The sequence below is a fragment of the Gorilla gorilla genome, chromosome 2, assembly GCF_029281585.2.
Source record: "Gorilla gorilla gorilla isolate KB3781 chromosome 2, NHGRI_mGorGor1-v2.1_pri, whole genome shotgun sequence".
Classification (NCBI taxonomy): Eukaryota; Metazoa; Chordata; class Mammalia; order Primates; family Hominidae; genus Gorilla; species Gorilla gorilla.
The window spans coordinates 39,427,153-39,444,998 of NC_086017.1; the positions used below are offsets into that span (position 1 = coordinate 39,427,153).

A 17,846-nucleotide genomic window follows, 5' to 3' on the forward strand; every position below is an offset into this window, starting at 1 on the left:
TACCCACCAAATTAGGTTAAATTGGGTTACTGATTGTACACCCAATCTCCAAAACAATGGCTGGAAAAATAAGAGTTACTATTTTATGTCTAGAGATATTATGATGTTATCTCTCCCAAAGCATTAAGGACCACTAATCTAAGAGCCTAATGTTCAACCAGGGTAATATGTCAGAAGAAATGAATGCAAGTCTATCTGTAAACTTGTACTTCATCAGTTAAGATAGAGATTCAGCTTTTTGTGAATACTAACAAGGGGATTTTGTGTTTTCACAGGTTATGGTTTTGTAGATTTTGACAGTCCTGCAGCCGCACAGAAAGCGGTAGCATCTCTCAAGGCAAATGGCGTGCAGGCACAGATGGCTAAGGTAAGATTGATGTTTAGGGGTGTGTGTGTTTGTGTGTGTGTGTGTGTGTGTGTGTGTGTGTGTGTGTGTGTGTGAAAGAGAGAGAGAGAGATCAGGAGGAAGGAAGAAGGAGAGATTAAATATTTCTCCTTTGCTCTGAGCTCACTCAAACGTGGAGTTTGCAACAATTTGGTTTATATTTTCTTGTTAGGGAAAATAAGAAACTCCACATTAGGTTTGGCTTAGGAGAATCTGTCTGGCTTATTTCATTGTTTCTTTGCCTATATTTATTATTGTATCTTTTGTTATGGTAACCTCATTAGAGACTTAAGGACACTCGTGAAGTGCTCTGTTCTGCTTGAGAAAGATGGGGCGTGTCTGTGTGTGTGTGTCTTGGACTTCTACTGGTAAACAGTTTTGGAGTAGTAGAATTATCAGCAACTTGTCTTTGATAAACTGTGTGCTAAAAAAAGTGTGTGTTCTCTTAGCTGGGGAGAGCTGATTGTTGAATGATGGGGTTGTCTGATCTGTGCAGGGAAATGAGTTTAACTGAAGTGTACCGTGTCTGTATTGCTAGAATTTCACTTTGGCCTTTATATGAAGAGTTTTCTAAGATACTTTTAGATATTAATAATTTTCAATAATTAAGTATCGTTAAATAGAATATGTATTCTAGAACCTTCTACCTGAAACTGTAATGTATTTTATTATCTAAGAAAATAAGTTAAATTATTTACAATCCGTTTGTGTCCTGATTGCAGTGGTGGTTACAAGAATCTATACCTGATAAAGTAACGTAGAACTATATATACATATTGCTCCAATGTCAGTTCCCTGGTTTTGATATAATCATATAAAATGTAAAATTTGTAGAAACCTCATGAAGGGTACATAGGCTCTCTCTGTACTATCTTTGCAATGTCTTGTAAATCTATAAATATTTCTAGCTAAAAAGTCAAAACAATTGTTTATAACATGGGTGCTTATTAGATGTCTGCTTTAAAATGATGGCCATTTAGGATTTATTCACCTGCATCCTAAGTCTTTAAATATTCTTTCTGATTGATAATAGTGAACTTATTTATCTCTAGATTCTATAAAGTTTAGGTGGAATGGCCAACAGACCTTGAAATCCTGATCTAATGTATTCATGCTCTGCTCATGTATACATTTAAGTATTCCCGTAAGAGTTGAGTGATAGAATGATAAGGTAGTCAAATTTTCAGTTATTTAGATTTTGTTGAGATTGCTAACATTATTTGATAACATTTTCCAATTTTGACCTCAAATAACTAGAGGTAAGATATTTGGTTTCTTCATCTTCAGTTGTCTTCTAGTGAACTGATACAGACCATATCTGTTAACCTTTTGTTGCAAGTCACTTCCTATATAGATTACTTTGTTGAACTCATTGTCCTTTATGACACATGACTAGTTGTTCAAGGCAGAATACATTTGAATTCTTTCAGCTGTGTAATGTATTCTTCATCAAGATTATGCCTGGAAGCTTTGGATTTTTTTTATGGACTAAGATTGATGAAGTTAGTCTTTTTAATTAATAAGGAAATCATATACATGTCTTGGTTTGAAGGTTACTTGGCAAAGAGTCAATGGCATTAAGTAGTGACTTCCTATACCCACAAAACAAATGATGAAATGTAGCTGTTAGGTATATGTAAAATAAGTAACTTGAATCTGGACTGAAAGCAACACCTACTTCCAAGAAAATGAATAGAAAAATGCTTAACGAAAAAGTTGTTATTGGAATTTCTTGATCTATTCCATTGGTAAACTCCCAAATCTGGAAGTTAGCAGATTGTAGCACTTTAGAAGTAATGAAAACAGCATGCATAATCTCCACCATTTCAAATGTCCTCAGAATATGTATAGTTTGTTGTTAGATAAAAACCGCTGCCATCTTGTGTAACAGGAAAAGAAAGTTGACATTGATTTTATAACTACTGGGGAACCATTATGAATATTTTCCCTCAGTTTCCCAGCATTCTGGTGCACTGCGAATCCCTCTTTCTCTCTCTCTCTTACCCATCCCCCCGCACCCTCTGACTCTTTCATTCTCTCTCTCTAATCACTGATATCTCACCTAGTCAGAAGGCTATTTGATTTGGGGAAATATTTTAAAGACCTCCTAAAACGATTATATTTCCTAGCCAGCATTTTGGCCATTGGCTCACGCCCACTGTACAAAAAATGAGATTCCAATTGGAATGTTTAAAGTCACTTTTATTTCTGTAGTTTGCTCAAAGATTTTACCTTATTAATTCTGCTGCCTGTGAAGTTAATTCTTATTCTCTTAGCTTTAGACTCATATCTGCCTACTGGAAAACTTTCAGCAATGAATGACTCTCTAATTTAACTATCTATAAGAAAATAAATAGGCTCCCTTTGAGAATAAAATAGGACAAGCTTGACCACCACCTGTATTAGCAGATTTCTCACTGAGCTATTGGATTTCATGGCATTTTCCTCCTTTGTCCTGGTGATAACTATTATTTATTATCGTATAAACCTGCAGTCTGCAGGGTGTGTGAAACTTGCACTATATTTTTGGCCATTTAAGTATCTACTGAATCACCTCTTGCATCCTTGTTCTTATCAATATCCTACTATGCAGGTTGTGGTGTCACATTTTAATGACTCCAGCATTTTAAAATAAAAATATTACAAATACTCTAGTTTCCCAATAGTAACCTTCAGCTAACACAAAACTCTCCAAGTGAATTGTCTTATTTAGCTAGCTTATTCCAGTGTGTGCATATGGAAAATCCAACTGATTTGTCAACCAATAGCAAGTTACCCAGGAAGTGGTAATTGATTAATAATGAATTACCATTAATGGAGATGAACGTTTTTCTGTATACTTACTGTTCTGCCACAAAGGAGTTTTTTTTTTTTTTTGGTATCAAAAGTCATGTTTCTTTTAGGAAATCAGATTCAGAATATTTTAGTAATACATAGTGGTTAGGAGCATAGATTTGGAGAGAAGTAAACTTGGCCTTGAATCCTGGCTCTGGTACCACCTGGCTGTGTGACCTTGGCTAAGTTACTTAAATATCTCTGAACTTCTCTAATAATAACTCTTAGGTTAGAGAACTGCTGTGAGAATTTTAAAAAATACATTAAGTATTTAGCATAGAGCCTAGATCATAGTAAGAATTTAGTAAATGTTATTCAATAAATATTGTTATACATTTAATTCAAATTTGCTACTAAACCTTCTATAAATCATAATACATGTTTTAAATGTGTGTTATTCCAAATTATTTTCTTTAAAATATATAATAAGTAGCATCAGTCAGCAAACATTTTTTATTGCCTACTCTGTCTAGGCAGGGTACTGAATATTGGAGAATGAAGACTGAATAAAAAATTCTTTTTTTTTTCTGAATGTTTAACATTTATTCTATCTCCTGAATTGCTACAGCTCCAGACTATGAATTTTGGCTGTTACTGTTCTTGGCAACTTCAGGATATAGAGAAAAAAACTTATTGGCCAAGGAATATGTGTCTCTATAAGCATGAAAAAAAGTGAAGAAATCCCTGCTAACAATAAGTTAACTTGCAGATATTTGTTTTACTCAGTAGGAAGAAGGCCATAGATAGACAGCATAGGCCAATTCTTTGGGGTGCCATCAAGGATCAAGGCAGCTGTGCCATCTTTTATCCCTGGCTTTTATGTCACACATTTATAAGATGGCTTCTAAAGTTCCAGCTCTTGTATCCACAGTTAATCCAGGAAAAAGAGAAAAAAGCAAATAGATGAAGGAGCAGTATGGCTGATTTTGTCCTTTTAAAGGTTTTTCCAGAATCTCAAATCAGCAATTTGTGCTTACAACTCAAAAGCCAAAACTGAGTCATATGATTTCCCGCTTTCTTGTAAGAGAGTATGAAATGATGAGTATTTTGACTTCTTTGCCTCTGCAGCAGAGAAAATTAATAATAGTCCATCCCCTTGGCTATCCAGCGTCCATGACATCAATAAAGGTGACATGCATACATACATTTTAGGTGGCATGCATTAATTCTTTCCCAAAAAGAACCCACCTCAAAGCTGTGATTGCATCTGGTGACTCGGTTATCTCCAACAGGCCCATGGCTCCTCTTCATAGCTCAGCAAGTGATACCTTTAAAAGAGAAGTTATCTGTCTGAATTCCCACAATGTAGAATGACATAGAAACAACAGGATACATGCACTTAAAGGAAAATGACTATTTAGGAAAGGAGAAAATGGGAAGCAAGCCTAAATTATTGATCTCAAATACATATCAAATCCTGCTAAGTGGAAATAGAATTCTCGAGTTGTCAGTGCAGTAAGTCCCTTGGTTATCCAATCACATAACTCCTGATTCTGTCATCCAGAGGGATCTTACTTGCCCCTTATTCTCTATGGCCTCATTGAGGCCTCGCTGGAGAACTGCACAGCTTTGGAGGCTTTTCCTGGATATATTTAGAGACACTAGAATGGGTCTACATATTAAACAGTCATGAATTATTACCAGCCAGTCCTTGAGTAATCTCAGGCTTAACAGGCATCTTTCTTATTTGCTTTCCGTCGATTCCAAATATGAGTAAACACAGTATATCTTATTCTAGAGGAAATGTCTGCAGAAAAGAAGTCACTCCCTCTCAGGGCCTTCAGATAAGACTTCATCAGGTGTACTACCAGACTGCCATTACAGTTCCCAAAGGTGATTCATTTCCAGTGGGATTTGTAGAGTAAATCTCAGTTAAGCAATCACAGAGGAGACTAAGTGTCCCAGAGGATGTCAAGTAGCTTGACAGGCATAATGTAAAAATATTATATCTATCATGGCAGAAAACCAGATTGAGACCAGAGGAAAGGACTTCTCTTATAAATCAATGACCTTGATAGTAGTTGTCTTCAAAAAAAAAATCAAAAAAATCAGTGGATTTTTTACTTGACATATAAAAAGATGAAAAGTCAAAATCAAGGAATATACAAAAGAAAATATTTTAAATTCAAACACACACATACACACACACACCCAATGAATTTACAAAATATATCACCACAGTGAAGCCATATCAGTTATATTCCAGTAGAAGACTTTTAGTTAATTAAGGAAGGGTGTATAATTTACAAGAAAAAACCAAACAACCTCATAAAAAAAGTGGGTGAAGGATATGAACAGACACTTCACAAAAGAAGACATTTATGCAGCCAACAGACACATGAAAAAATGCTCATTATCACTGGCCATCAGAGAAATGCAAATCAAAACCACAATGAGATACCATCTCACACCAGTTAGAATGGCAATTATTAAAAAGTCAGGAAACAACAGGTGCTGGAGAGGATGTGGAGAAATAGGAACTCTTTTACACTGTTGGTGAGACTGTAAACTAGTTCAACCATTGTGGCAGACAGTGTGGTGATTCCTCAAGGATCTAGAACTAGAAATACCATTTGACCCAGTGATCCCATTACTGGGTATATACCCAAAGGATTATAAATCATGCTGCTATAAAGACACATGCACACATATCTTTATTGCGGCACTATTCACAATAGCAAAGACTTGGAACCAACCCAACTGTCCATCGATGATAGACTGGATTAAGAAAATATGGCACATATACACCATGGAATACTATGCAGCCATAAAAAAGGATGAGTTCATGTCCTTTGTAGGGACATGGATGAAGCTGGAAACCATCATTCTCAGCAAACTATCGCAAGGACAAAAAACCAAACACCGCATGTTCTCACTCATAGGTGGGAATTGAACAATGAGAATACTTGGACACAAGAAGGGGAACGTCACACACTGGGGCCTGTCGTGGGATTGCGGGAGGGGGGAGGGAAAGCATTAGGATATATAGCTAATGTAAATGATGAGTTAATGGGTGCAACACACCAACATGGCACATGTATACATATGTAACAAACCTGCACGTTATGCACATGTACCCTAGAACTTGAAGTATAATAAAAAAAGAAGGGTGTATTCAATAGAATATTCTAGAACATTTTACCAAAGTGCAACTATTGGCCTCATAATGTGGCTTGTCTACCAAAGCTACTCTTCTGAATGCACAGGTATATGACAGGCATTGTCAGCCACACTCCTGTAGTATAAGATCGTATTAGTAGTTTTTGTTTTTATCATTCCTAGGTAAAGCAGAAGAAACAGGCTATTTGCTATTTATTGGTCACTACAGTGGGATGGAACCTCCTGGTAAACATAGAGGCTTCTCAAGGGCTCCCTATGTAGGAAGGAAAGAAGCATTGTTCCAGGGTAACTTGAGCAGGCGATTCGAGAGTTGTTTCCTGAGACTGGGTGGGAAACAATCAATACTTTATATAGTGATGGACAAGGGCTATCTGGGGATGCTAATGTTCCTAGAATAATGTCCATGTCTTTTTGTTTGTTTGTTTTGCAATAAGATCAAAGGATCAGAGATCCCTATATGCTATCATTTTCTTGTATCCCATTTTTCCCCCATGGGGACAAGGGCTGTAGGCTCAAATTGAAGCAGGAATCTCTCATTCTCCTACTTTCTCAACACATTTATGTTGAACACCTGCTATCCACAAGGATTGTTCTACATGCTACAGACATAGTACTGAGCCAAACAAAGTTTTGTGAAGTTCACATAGGAGATTACAAAAAGTAACTGTTATACAAAGAGATATAATTTATTAGATTGTAACAATTGGTTTGAAGAAAATTAAAACCAGTTACAGTTACAAAATAGGAGATGGAGATGGTGGTTAAATAGGATATGGAGATGGTAGTATTTTAGGTACAGTGGTCAGGAAAAGCCTTTCTAATCATGTGACATTTGAACATGTATCTAAAAGAAATGAGAGGAGAAAACTTATACTTATATTTAAGCAATAGTTACGAAAAATTTCTATAGTAATTTAAAATAGACCAGACTCTTTAGTGAGATAGCATCTTTGGGTTTTGTTATTGTCTATATCCTGCATCTTCATAACAATAGAAGAGTTGCATAAACTACCATCATTTCCCCCCTTTTTTGTGGGAGTTGTCTGGTTTCAAGTCATCCTAATATTGCACTGTTTGGAATTTTTTTTTCATGTGAGTCAAATTCTAATTGATCAGTAAATTTTTATTTCAACACTTACCTTCTTCAAATCGTGTTGTTCTATTGTTGTACCAGTGGGTGTAAGAATATGACAAGACATCTTTCTCTACAGTTGTGGAATGCACTTTAAATAACTATGATTCCAAAGAAAATCATTCTGATGTTGCTTTTAACATAGTTCATTACTCTCGAATGACTGATGCAATGTAATGTAAACCTTGCTCTATCTCATTTCCTAAAATGAATATTTGTATCATTTGCTCCTGTGGGATACATCTTCAACAGACAGATCTCTCTAAAAATATATAAGTATTATTTTTCTCCTGATTGAAAATTTTAAAATTTTCTGGAAAGGAAATACTTACTGACTGGTCTTTTACATGTCTATAAAATATTTGTGAATATCTGTTTTGTTGGCTATGTCAATTTGGCTCAGTTTTTTTCCTGATCCAAATGCTGAATGCAGGGATTCAAAACTCAATATTGAAATTGTCAGGGTTGATCTTAATCCTATTCATTAATTATTTGAAGTTTTTGAAGCAGACTCATCTAAAGTTAAATATTTGTATTAGCTTATATCGAGTGATTTCCATAATCTGCCTGTGGGTACTACCCTCTGCTTTTGCAAGGACTCTACTATGTCATCTTAAGTGAAACAGTGCATATGTATACTGGTAAAATTCTCTGCTTTCCTAGCATTGGACAAAAACAAAAATCAACAAAAGAATTGCCTCAGTGTCTTAAACTGGGATCCCTACTAGTTGACTAGGCACTTAGTTACTGAAGGATATGTGTGGAATTCAAGTTCTTTTCAACCTATAAGAAATATCGGCCAGGTGCAGTGACTCACGCCTGTAATCCCAGCACTTTGGGAGGCCGAGGCAGGAGGATCACAAGGTCAGGATTTCAAGACCAGCCTGGCCAACATAGTGAAATCCTGTCTCTACTAAAAATACAAAAAAATTAGCTGGGCGTGGTGGTGGGGACCTGTAATCCCAGCTACTCGGGAGGCTGAGGCAGGAGAATCACTTGAACCCGGGAGGTGGAGGTTGCAGTGAACCAAGATCGCACCATTGCACTCCAGCCTGGGCGACAGTGCAAGACTCAGTCAAAAAAAAAAAAAAAGAAAGAAAGAAAGAAAGAAAAGAAACATCAACACTTTCACACTTTCATCCTGCCTCTTTGAAGAGAATGTGTCCACAGGCTGATCTCAGTCCATTACTCATTTCTGGATGTACTGTTGAGAAAACCAAATAATGAATAGTCTTCATTCATGGCTTTAATAATTTGTTCTTAAAGTTGAAAGGAAAAGGTATTTTCTCTAAACACCATTGTTGTCCATGGGGTGTGCCTAATTAAAAGTACTGCTTTGTCCCACGTAGATTCTGATCCCACTGAAAAAGACAAAGAAGTATGTCAAAATAAGAAAACTATTGATTGTATGACTGCTGGTGTTAGATTAGGAAAACGTGACTTAGGTTTGTGAGGAAAATGAACCTTTCAATAGCGAATGTCAAAATTTGGTTTAGCCATTCAGTCACAGGGAGTGCCGGACAACCATGTGTCTCCCCACCCATGGATAAGATCTTTACTTCTTATGATACTAGGAGGAAATATTGAATGTGCTCTCTACTGGCAGTTAGATCCCAAGGACAAGGGAGAGAGCAATGAGCCACGCTTGCTGAGCTCTTGCTCTCAAACTCACAAGTCAGGTGAGTTATTATTTCTCCCATTTGGAAGTATTATGTAAGTGGACAAGTAAGAGAAGGACCAGGAGTGTTACACCACTATCTTTCCATAAGAAAGTAGAAGCAGTGGAAGCTTTCCTGGACCCAACTATGTAACCAACTATAATTGGCTTTCCTGCTTTCCTGGCCCCAACTTTTAACCAACTATAATTGCTTTCTGCATTTTATTTTTATACTGTACTCTAAAAATGATTGGATGAATTGGAATGGTGGAATTATATAATATATGAATTATGCTAAATGGTTGAATATTTTAACATTGAGAAACCTACAGACTACTGAGGTTCACGGTCCACCTTCTGTTTCTGTGTAATTTACTTCTGGTGTGCTCTGAGACGCTCTTCAAGTCCTTTAACTATATCTATTCTGCAAAAAGGCAAGGAGACAGACAAAAGGATGCAGGGAATAAAGGAGATTATTTCTTGAACATCAGCCTTATGCTGGTGAATAGGTTAAGTGCTTTTATAATTATTATCTCATTTAATTCTTACTAGGGTCCTTGGAGGTAGGTATTATTATTCCAATTGTACAGGTGAAAAAATAGAGGATGTCCCACATTCACTAAGATAGTCAAGTGGTCTGGAACCCAAGCCTTTCTGGTTCCAAAGCCTTATTCTTTCCAAGGAGATCATAAGTCTGCTAATGCTGTTTTCTAGTCTCTTCAGCGGAGCTTGGCTTTTGAATTTCTAAAACGGAATAACAGACTGGATAAAATTATTAAATCAGTGAACTGCAGAATCTATTAGAGTCCCTGATATACATAGTGGGGCTTCATGAATCTTTGTGGAATTAATGAGTATGGGAATGAACAAATGAGTAATCAGTACTGGTTATATTTTAATGGTTTTCCATTCTGATAAATTTTTGTGACCTCAAACTGAATTTTGTGCAGAAATAGTCCTTTAATTCACTATCCTAACCAATTATTCAGGAGGACATAATTCCTCACAAACAATGGTTCAATTTAATCCTTCTAACTATTGACTGGTGGAATGGGACAAGATGGACATCTTTGTTTCTTCAGAAAATAGATGACAAGAATTTGGAAATGAAGACCAATAACTCTTATATTTTAGAAGTCTTAAAGAAATTGGGCATACACTTGCATATATTTACATGTGTATGCACACATATACATTCCCAAAATACATGTTTTTTAAAGATGTTTAATTATCACAGGTAGCTATAATTTTTCCATGCAATAACACAATAACTAAAACATGTTTGATGGTTCCTCAGCACATCTGACTTTTATTGAAAGTGAAACCTAAAGATAAGTAATAAGCAAACTTGAATGATAGGCCTCTGTGATCTCTGGTTTTGTGTGCATGCTATATTTATTACACTATGATGTGTATCACTTGGACACTTGTGAGAGCTGTTCACAAATGCATACGGTGGACACACAAAAACAAAACAGAAATGTGAGTGTTGTGAACAAGAAGGCAGCATACTCAGTTTAATCCTCTTTTCCCACCCTGTCCAGGACACACTTTTTAACTGCTATTTGAATGACTTAACCACACCGTGAAACTTAGAGTCTGCTGGCTAAATCAGTGGGAGTTGACATTCCAACATCTGTAAGCACATTAACTCCTTCTTCATATCTAAGAAGTATTCCAAACTTAAGAGAATATTCAACTTTAGAAAATGGTAAAATTCAAAACAAAACCAGACTTTTTTTCCCTATTGAGATGGATTTTTTTTTCACTTTTCTGTGAAAGGGCATTAACAATATCATACCTTTCTATAAAGCAAATAAAGTTTTAAATGAAGCAATACTAAGAGCTCATTTTTTCATACTCATGAATTACTTTTAGCCTAAGGATCCATTTGGAAATTATATTCACATATCAAAGATAAACTGTCTTCCCTGGTGTTCATATTTAAGGTAACTGAGCAAAGTTGCTTGATGAGACCAGCACAAAATGAATTTTACTCTTTTCTGATTTAAAGGTAAATTTCTTGTAAGATGATAGACATTACTGAAATCATCACCATTAAAAAATATAAATCACACTCCACGAGAAGAATGACATATTACTTGTGGACGAACACTTACCAGTGTATTGTCCACGAGAAGAATGACATATTACTTGTGGACGAACACTTACCAGTGTATTGTTAGCTATCTGGTTTCGGAAATATCCATAGTTAGACATTAATATAAGAAATGTCACTACCTTATAAAGACACAATATCAAACAAAGTTAAGTTTATTGGATTCCAGAATGCAGCACACAGAAGTCTGTGTTCTAAATTCCCAGAAAATATTGATTTGCTAATGTAACATCATTAAAAGTGTCTACCCAGCTTCTGGCTTTATATATTCCCGAGGAAGCCACTCCCAATTTCCCCATGAAATATGCAAAGATACAGTAAAGAATGATCAACAACTACCCTTGAAAGACCAAGGTTAATAGGCAATGGATTTCCAGAAAGACTCAAGGATTTTATAATTACTGAGAAAATCTTAGAGCAAAATTGAGATTCTTAATATCTCTTTAGTCTATACTTAATTATTTTATACAAAAGTCCTGTTTTTCTTATTCTCTCTCCCTTACTTAACTTCTAGAAGATAAGATTACACACAAACACACAAACAAATACATATCAACCATATCATATTGTCAAATATAGGCATCTGATATTGCAGTCATTCCTGCTGAGTATGATTCATTTGAGGAGGTGCCTTCATCATCTTTTTTATTTTTCTCTTCTTCTGTCTCCCCACCTCCATCTAAGAGCCATCAGATCAGAGTCTCTAAGAGCACAGTCTGAGAATGTGTATTTTAAAAACATTTCTCCTATAATACCTAATGCTTAACTGTATTTTTTATACACTTAGATTTTTTTTTAAAAGGAACAAAAACCTACAAGGAGGAAGCCAGCTTGAGTGCAAATTCAGTAGGGCAAAATGAAGAAACATTAAGCTAAGGAGCAAAGAGAACTAAGTGAAGTGAAGTATTAGAAAGAACAAAAATTGTGCGGTAACAGAACTAAATTCCATATTGGTGATAGTCGGGGCAGAAGTGACACCACAGAAAATCAAATTAATGTCTTAAAGAACTGATTAAAGAAGCTTTCCCAGTATGCAGGAAAATAAAGGTCAAATTATCAAAAGAATGAGAGAAAACATGGCAAGCATGGTGGACAGAGAGTGGAGATTTTTTTTTTTTTGTAAAGCTGCTATTTGATAACATAATAGGGTATCTGTAGCCAATAATAACTTTATTATACATTTTAAAATAAAGAATATAATTAGATTGTTTGTAACTTGAAGCATAAATGCTTGAGGGGATGGATACCCCATTCTCCATGATGTGCTTATTTCACACTGCATGCCTGTATCACAATATCTCATGTTCTCTGTAAATATATAATCCTACTATGCACCCACATAAACTTTAAAAAAGAAAGATAAATCTAAAAAAAGAAAATGGAAAAAAAAGTGAGTGGCGATCTAACGTAACAGTGAGTACATCATCCAGAAGAAGAAATAAGAATAGCTGAAACAGAAGCAATAAGCAGATACGTAAACTAAAGACGTCTTTCCAGAGATGGCATATCCTTTCATGGAGATTGAAAGGACTGACCACATTCCAATCAACATGAAAAGACACATGTCCACAGGTGTGTAGGCTTATTAGAAACGTAGCTAAATTTAAAAATAAAAATGTACAAACATTCATGTAGCAGGGAGGCTTGGTTAACTAAAAAGGAGCAAAACCTAGCTCTTCGTATATATTCAATATAGGGTTAAAACTCAGAAAAGGATAGAATAATAATTGCTGATTATGGAAGATATGACCACAAAATTGTATACTCAGACTTCTGAGTGAAGCACAGAAAGACTCTCCATTTGAAGTGCAAAAACTGATCTTAATCCATAAAGTATTCACCCAAATCAGGAAATATACTGAAAGACAAATATAGTAAACAAAAAAAGATGTAAGCATACAAGTCACATATGAAAATCCACATTATAAATCATCATAAATATTACTAGTAGTAAAATAAATGTAAATAAAAAACCAAGATACTATTTTTACTATCAAATGTACACTAGTTAAAACAAATAGAGTAATGATATTTTGATAAAGTTACTAATTGTTGTGGAAATGTGAATTGGTTTGACTTTTCTGAAAATTATTTTTAGTGTTTGAACTGTTAATTTCCTTCTAGAAACCCACCTTAAAATCAAAGGTGCAGGATGCTAATATTTGCACGTTTGTCCCTTCAAACCTCATGCTGAAATTCGATCCCCATGTTGGAGTTGGGGCCTAGTGGGAGGTGTTTGGGTCATAAAGGTAGATCCCTCATGAATGGCTTGGTGCTCTCCTAACAGTAATAAATGAGATCTTGCTCTATTAGTTCCCACAAAAGTTGGCTATTAAAAAGAGCCTGCCACCTTGACCTTCTCTCTTGCCGTGTTATCTTTGCACAGTCTGGCTTCCCTTTGCTTTCTGTCTTGAGTGGAGGCAACCTGAGGATCTCACCAGATGCCCAGTCTTCCAGCCAGCAGGGTCATTAGCTAAATAAGCCTCTTTTTAAAAAGTATAAGTTATGCAGCCTCACGTATTTCTTTTAAGCAACACAAAACTGACTAAGACACAGATCACACTCTGTTGTAGCATGAGTTGTAAATGGTAAAAATTTGAGCAACATAAAGTAGCCAAAAATAATCCTGCTCGACAAAGTCTCTGCAGTGTAGTAGCTTGAAAATTATGGCAAAGCCATCAACTGCTGCCACTTAAATAGCATTTTTTCAAAGCATATTCAATCTTAGGGAAAAATGGTCATAGTAAAAGTCATACTAAAATTCTGTAGGTAGGGAAGTGGGGTGATTTTTTTCTTCAATAATCATATCTGTGTTTTCCACCTCTCTAGAATGAACATTGGTCACTTTGTAATGTAAAAATGACAATATCATAATAAAAAAGGTAATAAATGTGATCTATAAAAAGTTACCTAGCTGATTATTCGGAAACCAAACCTGTCACATGGCATGTACTGGTTAATGGATTGTCAGAGCATGAACAGTGATGGAACCCTGTTGATCAAATGCTGAGGCAAATCAGCCTCTTTAATTAGGTACTGATTGTGATTATTGAGTTCATCCTAATAAAATAGCATAACATAAAATATATATTACTTATTTTACATAATAAAGATGTATAAATATATAAGTACATATAAATATATGAAAATTATTTACACAATGCTATGTTTCTTGAGCACATATTATTTAGGAAATGTAATTGTGATGTTTGCTAATAACCATCACAGAAACTATGAAATTCATATAATTCTTTATGCTGAATCTAAGTGATAAAAGTGTATATGTCATCTTCAAAATTATGAAATTCGGGGGCTCTCCTACTCTATTTAGTAAGCTGTTAGGTTCTAACGGATGTCTAAGATAATGAATAACATTACTTATAAAGGCTTGAAACTTTTCAAATGGTCTCCATATAGAGACAGACTTTTGGGCTGGAAGAGAGCATAAAGAAATACTCAGTATGATGAAGTGATATGCCAAGGTCAGATGATGAACACTATGCATTCTAAAAATTAAAGGACCTGTGTTTGCCTTAATAAAATATTGCCAATAATCCTCGAGTATTAAAAAACAGACTACCCTCCTATTTTACTGTTCTAATGTTTCACTGTGCAAATAATTTCTAATTGTAAACAAAGTTGTCACACTATCTTGCACATTAAATAAACCATTAATTAGAATACTGTGAGGTACAAAATGCTCTGGTCACTTAAGTATTTAATTCAGACTCTCAGTCTTTTTTGTTTGATGATGTACTTTTTAATTCATGCCTTGAAGTCACCAAGATAAAACAGAAGAGGAGACAGTGGTGACATTTGCTCATGAGTGAGCATAGGCTGTGAGGTCTTGAGTAGAGTTAAGAGGGACCATATGTATTCCTTCCCCACCTTGGGAACTCTGATTAGCCAGAAAGCAGCATTTATAGATTAGGAATGAAGAAAATGACAATTGTCATTCATTTGGACACAGTCTGATCTCTAAGTAAATCCCTTAATGCTGTGTGGGAGTTTCCTGGTGATTAGTTCTGTTTCATACTCCTCTTGCTGCGGGCAACTGAGTCCTCCAAATTTTAATAGAGTTTTGCCAGCATAACTGCACGGTACACTGACACAAGTTAGTTTTTCTTTTTTACACATTTTCCTTCACTTGAACTTTCTGGCCATTTTCCACATGCATTTGACGGAAGAATTACAAATATAGAGTGTTATTATATCTTAGATGGAGGAAATGGTCCATGGACCCATGTCTGAAACGTTCAGTCTTGGCAATTAAGGCTCTCACCTCAGCATTTGCTGGGACACAGGAAACCAGCTAATGGCTGATAACGTCCAGGAAATTAGTAACTTGTGCATATGGTAAATGCTCCAATCCCAGCCAAATGATTTGTTTAACTGATGGCTGGAGTTCTCATAGGGACTGTTAGCACAGTGGAATAGTTGGGTTTTATTAACTGGACTATGTGCTAATCCTTGTTGTTCCCTAGTTGAAGAATGTAACCATAATGCAAAATACAATGGGAAATTGTATATCCAGAAAGTAAAGATGTTAAAGGCACCAACATTCTATACTCCAAAAGAACTGTTTTTTTTTTTTGCGTCAACATTATTAGTATCACAATTTTCTTACAACTATTATCTTAGTTCAGAATTCTATAAAATGAATTATGCATACCTTTTTGTTATGGTAAAGATATTAAATACAATGTCACTTTGCTTAACATCTTATTCCTATCTGTTAATTTTGTTAGGGACAGTGATGATTATAACCTGTTGCTTGCATTCATTGATTTTCTACAGAGTATCCAGATATCAGGACAGCCTTGTGCTTTCACATGTTGCCTCCCTCAGGCCCAAGGTCAAGTGGCAGTTCCTTGGGAAAATCTTACTGACACCCAATTCTAGGTCACGTTCCCCTTTTTATCTGTTCTCATAGAACCTTCTTCATTATCATAGGGTTTATGTGACAATTTGTAATTTAAATTTTGTACGGGAGACTATTGGATTACTGTTGCTTTTCCAGACTAGAGTATAAAATATAAATGCAAAGATCATAACTGTTACCACTCCCACTGTATATCTTCTGAACCAACCACAGTGCCTATCCAGCAAGTAGCAAGTAATAATACTTGTTGAATGAAATAACTCTATGTGGTAGTCATTAATGTCCCAGTTTTACAAATGAAATAATTAAAGCTCAAAGAGCCTAATTTATTAAAATCATACAGCCAACTGGATGTCAGTATCCTATCTCATGTCTAACTCCAAAGCCATTAATGTATTAGAGCTCTTTCTTTCTAATTGAGTAGAACAAAGAAAGAAAGTACTGCAAAATTCATATTTCCTTTTATAACAAGGTTGAAACCTTCTCTGTGCAATCTTTTAGAACACTGGTTCTCAACTAGAGGCATTTTGCCCACCATAGAGGACATTTGGCAATGTTTGGAGACATTTGTGGTTCTCTTGACTGAGAGGAAAATTAATATTGGCATCCACTGACACTATATGATGCATGCCAGAGCCCCTCCACACTTCATTGGTCAGTTCAGCTACCTCCCTCTTTTGTTTCCTTTCTTTCTAGCTTCCTTTATTGATTCATTCAGCATAAAGCATATGCATAGACTGCTTAGTGTATAGAAAACCAATAACAAGTAAGATACAATTCCAGACCTGAGGAAACTTATGGTTTATAGGAAAGTGCAGATAAGTAAGTAGGTAATTATTACCCATGGTAAAGAGCTATCTAGAGGTGTACATTCAACTGGCCACTATGTTAATACTGAAGCTAACACCTGAACCACTGCTTTAGAGCACTGGTTCTCAACTACAATATCTATAAACATTTATAGTGGTCACAATTAGGGCACAAGTTGCTTTAGAGCCCTGGTTCTCAGCTGCAACATCTATAAACATTTATGGTGGTCACAACTAGGGCACAAGTTGCTACTGTCATCTGTTCGGTGGGTAGAAGCCAGGATGCTGCTAATCATACTGCAATGCATTAAATAGTGTCTCATTTTTGCTACAATAAAGAATTATTCGGCCTAAGATATCAATATTGTCAAGGTTGAGAAACGCTATTTTGGAATAATAAAGCCAGATCATTGTGGTTTTGCCATTGCATTTTAAAAAATCAATCTTAATTTTCTTGCTCTCCATCATTATGTTTTACATATTGTAACTAGCAATAAAATTGCGAGTGTATAATATTTCATCTTATAAGTGACAAGAAACTATATGATTACTTATTGGAAACACCATTTTTAATATCTTTAATGACATGTCATACTAACATTTGTAGTTTATTGTACCTCCTTTCTTTTAAACTTCTATCATATTCCAACCTTAAGCCTTTGTGACACTTCTAGTTTTTAAGTTTAGTCCTTGGATGCTATTCCTTTTGGAGGCAGAATCCAGGCCTGGTGCCTCATCATCCTTCCTACAGAGTTCTGCACATGGTGGGCTCTCGGATTTTTATTGAATGTCTCAAAGCAAGTTAATTCTCCTTCAGAGGCTAGGCAACTAAATGTTGTGGGAAAGAAGAAACCAATTGACTAAAATAGATATCATGCTACAGTACCTGCAAATGAGCTCAGATATT

General features: G+C 35.5%; 1 protein-coding gene across 8 annotated transcripts in view; it reads left to right on the forward strand.

The window, feature by feature from the left end:
- The window catches only part of RBMS3 (RNA binding motif single stranded interacting protein 3), a 754,317-nt gene that overhangs the window by 307,969 nt on the left and 428,502 nt on the right, over positions 1-17,846 (forward strand). For all 8 annotated transcript variants that reach the window (XM_004033784.5, XM_031009629.3, XM_055383255.2 and 5 more), the window contains exon 4: positions 276-367. In XM_004033784.5, the coding sequence (XP_004033832.1) occupies positions 276-367 (92 nt within the window). The remainder of the gene's footprint in view (positions 1-275; positions 368-17,846) is intronic.